Source organism: Branchiostoma belcheri, unplaced genomic scaffold (genome assembly GCF_001625305.1).
Source record: "Branchiostoma belcheri isolate BF01 breed outbred unplaced genomic scaffold, Haploidv18h27 scaffold22, whole genome shotgun sequence".
In the NCBI taxonomy this organism is placed as follows: Eukaryota; Metazoa; Chordata; class Leptocardii; order Amphioxiformes; family Branchiostomatidae; genus Branchiostoma; species Branchiostoma belcheri.
Genome location: NW_017803713.1, coordinates 1,485,423 through 1,495,017, shown reverse-complemented (window position 1 = coordinate 1,495,017; position 9,595 = coordinate 1,485,423). Strand labels below are relative to the sequence as shown.

Here is a 9,595-nt window from a genome sequence, read left to right as displayed (position 1 = left end):
GTTCCAAAATGGCGAAAAAGCGGAAGTAAAAAGTGCGTCGAAGTCTGCTCCAAAAGTTGAAGGAAGTTTTCTGGGAACATCCATGAAGAAAGTAAGTACAGATCCCGTCTGTCGACTGTTCAGTGTCTCAAGATCCACCAGATTTGTCGGCAACGTTGTGTCGGAAAAACAAAGATCTAAAAACAGTAACTGTTTGAGACCTGTTTGAAACTTTGCTTTGGTCAAGGAAGAAGCTCCTTGCTTTGGTCTATAAGCACCCAGAGACTTAGCCGCGGCGACTGTTGCAGGGCTTCTCTTGCCTGCAGTCTTTTACATTAGCCCTAGCCTGTTGTTAGGGCTAATGTAAAAGACTGCAGGCAAGAGAAGCCCTGCAACAGTCGCCGCGGCTACCAGAGATTTGGTCTATAAGCACCTAGAGACTATGTCTAGCGAGGAAAATAGACGTTAAATAATGACTTCAACAACAACAACAACATTTGGTCTTATGGTGAAATAATGAGGACAGATGAGCATAATTTCAGTTAAAAACTAATCTCCAAGCAGATCTTTTGGTGGGGGTAACAGTATCAAATTGGCCAGTCTGTATCCATTTCCCCACCCAAGTGAAATGGATACCCCACTTGGGTGGGGAAATGGATACAGACTGGCCAATTTGATACTGTCTTACCCCCACCAAAAGATCTGCTTGGAGATTACATTTGTAGTTAATAATAGTATATATTAATAATTGCTTACGGCTTACCTCACATACAATGTAGGAAGCAATGGGGCAATAGATCCAATACCTACCAGTACTTAAGTAGAACTGGTACTACCTAAAGATGTAACCTCACACCTGTCTGTTCCAGGTGTTCTCTCTCACCTGTACCTGACACCTGTGTCATCATGGCCGAGGGACAAGGTGCACCCGGCTGCTCAGGTGAGATTGTTAATTATTCTGGACCAATAGTGCAGATGTCGATAAAGACAAGTGATCCAACTTACACAAAGCAGTTTAATAAATTAAAACTTGCATGAGGACACTTGTATATTTTTCAATGTCAATGTTGGAAAACTGATTGTACAACATTTTATCACTCAGGTGTCAGATCATGGGGCTAGAAAAGGTTGATTAGCTTGAAAAATGTATGTCCCTTGCAGGGGTCCACTAAAAAAGAAAGACTAGGGACATAGGGTCAGGAGTTTTTTTCTAGGGTTGGCGGGGAAACAGGAAACTAGGGCTGTGTAGCTAAACATGTATTTAGGTTCAGGTTCGGATTTAAGTCCAGAGGTTTAGGTTCAGTTCCGGACTCGTAAGTTCAGACCTAAACCCATGGCATGTACATTGCATGTTGGCAACCTTGCAATGTTGTTTGGGCAAAACTTGGGCCACATAACATGGAGGCTGACACTTGACGATGCCCGATGGCAATGTTTTCTTCTTTAATTGCAGCACAAATTTTGCAATGGTAGGTTTCAGGTGTTTTGGAAAGAAATGGGGTGACATGATTTTTTTTTTTTTTTAATAAGTCTGGAATTGGTTTAGGTTTTTTTTAACTTGAACCTAAACATTTTTACAAGTCCGGAACCAGTCCAGCGAACCAGTACACAGCACTACAGGAAACACAACATTTTTTTTCCTAGGCCAAACTTTTCATCCTAAAAACTATGTACTGGTAATTGTACATTATGATAGCAGTGGCACTGCAGAATCGAAGCTGAGTTGATATAATTACTGATATGTGAATCCATCTCTCTGAGACAGGTTCACCTGGACCCTCTAGTAGCCAGCTGAAGAGGAAGGGGGAGGGAGAGCAGTCTCCAGTGAAGAAGAAACCAGTTCCCCTTATAGAGGAAGGTGAGATGTTAAATATGTTGTCTTTTTTATAGTATAACACTGTGGTACAACGTAGGCACTTGGTGAGTAAGTAGGGCTAGAAATACCACCTGCAAAAATGTACAGATGAAATATTGTAGCAGTGCAGGTATGCACCAGGCATAGAGTTAGGGTCTGTGACCGTCAAGACAAAGAAAAAAAGCGGTGCAGGTAGTTTTCCTGCAAGTATGCAACTATAGTAGGCAGGGCTCGAAATTTATTTTTGGGAAAAGGTGCACTGGTACACCCAACCTAAAATATTGGGTGCACAAATTTTTTTTGGGGTGCACGATATAAAACAAATCCTAAATTATACATCTTACTGCTCCTCTTCTAAGCTTGAATCTGAAATGGGAGCTAACTTCAAAATCAAAGTACTACAACAAAGATTTTGAATTTTTCTGATGCTTAGGTGCCAAGAATATACTGCATACTATTATTTAATATATTCAAAAATACCTACAAAAACATTTGGGTGCACCAGTGCACCCTCAGAAAAGAATTGGGTGTACAGCTCCAAATTTGGGTGCACTAAGGTGCACGTGCACCCAGTATTTCAAGTGCTGGTAGGTAATTATTTTAACCCCTAGTAACAGTATTGTTGGAACTGGGAATTATTGAATGAATGAATGTGTGCTATATTACATGTATCAATGGCATTAATATCAATCAGTAAAACTTCTTTTCTATGTTGTTTTGCAGATGTTCAAAAATACTTCTACTACATCAAGGAAAATGTGAGCTCAGATTGGAGGGACCTGGCCTTCTTTCTTGGATTTCGAGGACCAGATGTGGACAACATCGATGGGAGAAACCGGGATGACAAGTCTCGCTGTATGGACCTGTTGGAGGAATGGCTGAAGGGTAACGGAGAGAGAGCCACAATAGAGGTCCTGATGGAGGCTCTGTCTGAGGCAAACCTGCAAAGTGTTGTGGATGGTCTTCAAGGTATGAAGTGTTTGTATTCTGTACTCTGTGTATTGATCTCTAACTTATATGCTATAAGTTAAAACATATATATGAGAACCATGGACTCCATGAAGTCCATTTTGATGTCTTGTTCCCCTTTTAAAGATTCAAATCACTGTGGTATGGTGTGACAGAACCCCAAGTCTTCTGGTCTGTAATAATTCCTAAATCCCTATGGTTGATGTTTAGAGAAACAATTTGATAAAAGATTATGAAGACAGAAAATGTTACATATACATGTATTATAATAATCCCCATTTGTCCACATTCAGAAGTTCCAGGAACAGAGTCCTCTTCAGTGACAGGTGTCAATCAGACAGGTATCAAAATTTGGTATCTTGAATACACATAAATAGGAAAGCTCATCTAAGTTAGTACTGCCAACAGCTAGGTTTTTTTAACATGCCCTTTAGCCTTTAAATGTGTTTAGAAAAATGTACATTTTTACTATTAGGAACTGATTTTAATTTTATGGATGACATCCGCGCGTGCACTGATTTTTGCCCGTTCTCTAAAAAAAAAGATCACGTCTTCCAAGGCTCTTGCCTGGGTTCCATCCTCCGTAGTCCATTGTAGCCAGCAACAATAGGTGTCTGCATGTGTATGTATTGCTGCAAATTTGCAATACAGTTTTGCATTCCTGTGTGTAGTTTGCAGCATTTTTATTTTTGGCTGGAATTTTTTTTTGCCTGCTGGCACTAGTTTGGGGGTCTTCGAAGGATGTCATCCATAAAATTATGTCAGTGTGTAAGTAGTCTTGATGAACATGAGTTCCTGCTGACAAGAATTTTTCTCTGAGGTATGTATTAATAGTGTCTTGCATAAGTCACTAAATTTGAAGGTGGTCAGACTTACAGTATCCTTTCTATTCCAGATCTTTTCCAGCAGTCTGTGAAGAAGTACTATGAGTTGAAACTGACACACTTCAGGCCTCTGATCTGGAATGACAACTTCACACTTAGCCTCAGTGACATCTTCACCCAGTTAGAGTTGATACCAAAAAGTGAAAAACAGAAAAGGTCAGAATCCATGAGGGGAGAACAGAGAAAAGACTTAAGTCATTAGATGACTTGTTCAAGCCAGATGTCACAGGACTGTCCACAGCACCAAGGTGCATTCTGATTGAGGTGAAGCTGGAGGGGGAAGACAACGTTTCTGTCCAAAGAAGCCCTAGATGCCGTCTCACAGAAAACAGAGCTGGGCAGACTGCACGACATCGTCCTGTTGATCCGACTCCGGGAGGTGAGAGAGGGGGAGACCATAGAGGAGATGGTGTGGGACCAGTGTGTGCCCAAAAGAAAAGATGTTGATGTAGAGTGCATTGAAGCGATTCTTGAGAGAAACGAGTCCCGTGTGCTCTTCCTCCTAGATGGGTATGATGAGCTGCGGCCTGAGGCCAGGGCAGCCGGGCAGGCCATTCCCAAACTGCTGTCTGGCAAGATGTACCCCAACAGCACGATTGTGATCACCTCCCGACCCTCAGCAGGAGTGCAGCAGTACACCCGGCCAGACTGTCACGTACACATTATGGGCTTCTCCCCTGAGCATGCAGCACAATATGTGAGAAAATATTTCTTCATCACAGAAAGCCCTGAGCTGGCAGAGGCTTTCACCAGGAAACATTTCATTCACATTCACTCACACTCAGTCTTTGTTGATGATTTGTCTGCTGGTAGTCATTATAAAGAGAAAGTCGAAAATAAACTTCTGTTTTAGCTTTGAAGGATAACGAACTTGTAAACAACCTAATCCAAACCCCAATCTTTCTGCTGTTGTTGTGTCTGCTGTGGGAGGAGGACCAAGAGATGGTGTCTACTGGAACAATGACTCGGCTGTACGACAACCTGCTGACATGTCTGGTCAGAAAGTGCTGTGAGCGGGAAGGAGTGGACATGCCAACAGAGGGGCTGCCTACAGAGGTTGCTGAGTCATTACTGCAGCTCGGCAAGCTTGCACTAGAGGCACTGCTGAGGAATGAGACCCTGCTTGACCTTGCAGAAGTAAAGAGAGAAAAGGTTAATTGTGAGTTATTGTTAAAGCTGGGTGTGGTCTCCTTGGAGGTTTCTTCCTCGAAATTGCATCCTAGGAAACAGCTGAACTTTTCACACAAGACCATGCAAGAGTTCCTAGCCAGACGATATGTAGCTCATGCTCAAGTGAACCAAAACATAGTTGAGCTGCTGCAGCTCACCTCCATAAGCAAGACACTTGAACTCAGTAACCTGCTTCAGTTCACATGTGGCTGTGACTCACAGGCAGCACAAGCTATGATGGAGGAACTAAGCAAGCTCAGCAGCAGAGAGTTCGCACACTTAAAACCAGAACAATTCAAAAGTTATGCCAAAGTGCCAGTGGATCAAAACATGCAAAAGTCTTGCAAAACCTATGAAAGGTTTTCACACTTGTGCCTGAACATCCTTAGTGAGAGACAAGAACCAGAAGTGCTTCAGGGTATCAGTCAAGCCCTGCCAGTTGTCATGCTGAACAGCTCCATTAACAGTAGGGGAGCCACAGGTCTCAAGTATTACATACAAAATCTCCATTCAGCAAACCTGCCAGACAGGCTCATACTTAAGATCCATAGAAGCACTGACAGAGACAAAGTACAGTACCTACAGCAGTGTTTTACGACTTCTCTCCCTGGACTTAGATTGGACTTGACACTATGGGGGGGATTCGGAGTCGGGGCACATTTTGACTCACCTGATCTGACAGCCAAGCTGGCTTCAGTTCTGAAGAATGTTCCCTGTCTGAGGGAGCTGGGTCTGTCAGGTACAAAACTAACACCAGCCTCACTCCAGCCACTTGTGCAGGGGTTCAGACACATGTCTCTGTTAGAGGAACTGAATCTTGACTTCAACTTATTCCTTGGTGATGCTGGCATGGAAGTCCTACAGGTTGGGTTGTCCAGTGTTCCACACCTGACTGCACTCTGTCTTAGGTTAGTTAGCATGACAGCTCTGGGCATGTCATCCCTGGCTCCCTACATGCGCCACCTAGTGGGACTGAGAGAGTTGCTTATAAGTGATAATAAGATTGGTGACACTGGGCTGACATCTCTCACTACCGTCCTCCACACCTTCACTGCCATGCAGGTGTTGGGCCTGAGTGGGACCCGTATCAGCCCCACAGGCATGCGCACACTGGTCCCTGCACTGTGTAAGTTAACCAGACTGATCAGACTGGACATTAGTGAAAATGCCATAGGAGACCCTGGGCTGGAATGCCTGGCTGCTATCCTCCACCACCTCATAGCCATGAAGATGTTAGTTCTCTATAGGACAGGTATTAGTGACAGGGGAATATCATCCCTGATCAAAGCTCTGCCTCACCTGGTGCAGTTACAGGTGTTGGATGTGAGTGACAATAACATAGGAGACTCAGGGATTGTCTCACTGGTGCAAACACTCTGTCAGCCCAGCAATTTGTACAGGGAACAAAACCCACCTGGTGACAAGAGTCTGACCACAGCCCCTCACCATAACACCACACTACAGGAGCTGTACATTGGGGGGAATAGTGGAGTAACAGGAGCTGGACTGGTGAGGGTCGCACAGGTCATCACACTGCCGGCACTGACCAGGCTGGACATGTCTGGTGACTGGGACAAACCTGCACACCTGTCTGACACTGCTGCCATGGATCTGGCCGAGGCTCTACCCAGACTCCCTGCCCTGGAGCAGCTGAACCTACGGCACATCTCCATGGAGCCTGCAGGGTTCCAGGCTGTGGTGCAGGCTGCTGAGGAACACCCGACACTGGAGACACTGAGGTGAATTATATTCGTTATCCATTGACAGGACCATCCTGTCAATAGTGGAAAACCAGTGCACTATTGACAGGACAATCCTGTCAATAACAGAAAAATGCACTTTTGACAGGATGATCTTTAATAGACACTTCCTATTCTAATATACATGTATTAGGCATATACTCTACTCCAGGGTCTCTTGTGCAGACTGTAATGAGATAAGTATTTGATAGAATTCCAACTGACAAGATGTGTGCATATTAGACTGCACTATATATATTTGCACATCAATCAAATATTACCTAATGCACCTAATAAATACACACCTGTTCTGGTACACATGCTTCCATAGGTACATGTATTTACCAATTTTGCATGTGAGTGTGCATTAACTTACATGGCACCAAAATTTAATTATTTATAAATCTCTTGTTTATCAGTAGTTTTATTTTACATTCTGTTGTTTAATTTCATACAATTATAACAATATGATGTGATTTCATGTAAATAAGCACCTCTGTTTCCCTTTTTCCATATACAGGTACTTGAGGGATAGAGTTCCTGGGGGAGTGGACACCACAGCCAGCTGTCTGGAGCTGTCTGACTACTGAGTTCCCACCACTATTCTGTAGTAGGAAAGGTGTGTAGATAAGGCCATGTTGATTTGATTATATGAATAACATCTGCATGCGCATGAATTTTCGTCTGTACTGCAAATCGTAGAGAACAGTTGCAAAATTAGCAAATAGAAACCGTAAGTTGCCAAAAAAAATATTGGAAAACGATACCAATGTCATAGAGTGCCAAAATCAAATGAAAAAGACAAAAATGTAAAGAAATGGAGTTGAAGAGTAGATTATTCACTATACCATACTCTGTGTCATTTGTTCAGCCTTCATGACCACGTACTTTTTTTTTAATAATGAAAGCAACATTGTTTTTTTGCAAAACCTTTTTGTAGTTGCACACTCACATCAGTTTTGGGATTCCCAGAGGATGTTATCCATATAATCAAATCAGCATGGCTTAAGGTGTAAAAGGTTAGCCCTTCGGACGTTCGAGCGACGACGTTAGTGTCCGTTCAACGTCCGAACAGCAACATTAGGATTGATTATCCAGTCTAAGGATAAGTGAATCTTTTTGAGTTCAAGTCTTGTCATGCAGACGTCTTTTTTGTGCTCCTTTCTTTCTGTTCTTCTTTCACGTCCGTACGGGCCCATGTCAGGCAACATCCTCCTACTCCCATCTAGCCTGGGTACCATCCGGATTTTTGCTCCGCAAGGCTTCGGCGAAAATCCAGATGGTTCCCAGGCTACCTCCCATCTCCCACTGACACTTCTTACAGAGTAATAATACATTGTAAAACACAATGTCATACATTTTATTTTGTCAATACATGTGTATGTATTTGCAGTGGAAAGCTGACTGGAAAGAAAACCACAGTGGAAGCTACAAGATTTATAATATATGTGAGTAAGACCTCACTTGATAATTCTCTATGTTTTGAAAAATGCAGTGAAAATGCAAGAACACTGACTTCAATTACTCCAAGTAACCTACAACTTCAATTTCAATAATGCTAAGCCTAGTTGCATTCGAAAATGAACCTGTTTAGTAACATCTGTGTCCATAATATCACCAGAGTCCATAGTATCGCCACCTTGAGAAATAGTGTGCTTTAAATATATTTTTACTACAACATACCCTAGGTATGTACATTTGATGTGTGAAGGAGTGCATACCAAAAGTATGTTGCAGTAAAAATATCTTCAAGCACACTGTTTCTCAAGGTGGCGATATCATGGACTCTGGTGATATTATGGACACAGATGTTACCTGATTCAACTTCAATAGAGTGCTATGTTTTATACCTTAGACGTTTTTGCTGTATATATGTATGCTATTCAATTCATGACACAGCTCTTATACATGATGAAAAACATTTTGTAATAGAATGTAAACTATACAACAAAGAGAGAGTAGAACTATAATCTACTACTAACTATAATCTACTACTAACTATAATCTGATACAATCCATGTTCCCCTTCGATATATTCATACATCTAAGCTCAACAGATAAATTTATATTTCTAATGAACTTAGATAAACCTTCTATATTGTAACATACCTTAAATTTGTAAGAAATGAGAAGACCAAATTTACTTAATTGTAGCTACTTGATGATGTATATATTTAACGTTATCTGTATTCCATCCTTTTGTTGTTACCTGTACTTAACCCAGTGGGTATGTGTGTTCATATTGTACATCCAACAACACCAGCTTAGGGTGTCATGATTTAAACAAAGCAGTTTTAATGCCAAATTCACTTAGAGTAAGGGCATTGAGGTGATCTATTTAGTATTTAATTGTACTTTGACCATTTCCAATGTGAAGGTACAAATATTGTAATATTTTATCTGTCACTGTCAGTGTTGGTTTAGTTACCTCCATCAAAAATGGAGGTATTGGTTTTGGTCTGTGTGTGTGTGTTTCCGCACATTTGTAGTTGGCATAACTTCAGAACGCCTTATGGATTGTGATGATATTTGGTATGTTTGTAGGTCATGTAAGGCAATTAAGGTCAAGGTCAAATATGGGCCCATGTGGCTGACCTTGGAACTGCAGCAGAACTTCCGGAAAAGGGTCCACCTATATTGTGTAAAAAAGGGACCAATTTTTAAAAGTTGTCCAACATGACAACTTTTAAACTGTCACAAGTATACTCGATGATGATGAGTAGTTTAGAAAAGTGATGTGCACAACACAATAACAGATACTTATTTTTGAACTTTTTCTTACTGTTAGAGTCCAATAGCTACTATCCACATTTGAGACAGTTGGATGATGAAATGATATGTTTTTGCACCAGATGGTACTATGACATTGTATCCAGATAGTAAACATTTCAATGATGTTGATGTAAAAACAAAAAGAAGACAGGAAATAAATGCGATGAAGGTTTTTGAAATGGTTAAGAAAGTCTGTTTTCATTTCGTCGTTTTCAGTTTAGAATCTA

The 9,595-nt window shown here is 41.5% G+C and overlaps 1 protein-coding gene across 1 annotated transcript; it reads left to right on the top strand.

Annotated features, from left to right (window-relative positions):
- LOC109470303 (NACHT, LRR and PYD domains-containing protein 3-like) lies at positions 1–6,600 on the top strand. The gene is given in 8 exon segments (XM_019769218.1): positions 1–91; positions 849–919; positions 1,745–1,837; positions 2,558–2,810; positions 3,682–3,863; positions 3,866–3,959; positions 3,961–4,525; positions 4,528–6,600. Coding segments are annotated over 7 exon segments (3,294 nt in total). The 5' UTR covers positions 1–91; positions 849–885.
- The last annotated feature ends 2,995 nt before the right edge of the window (positions 6,601–9,595 follow it).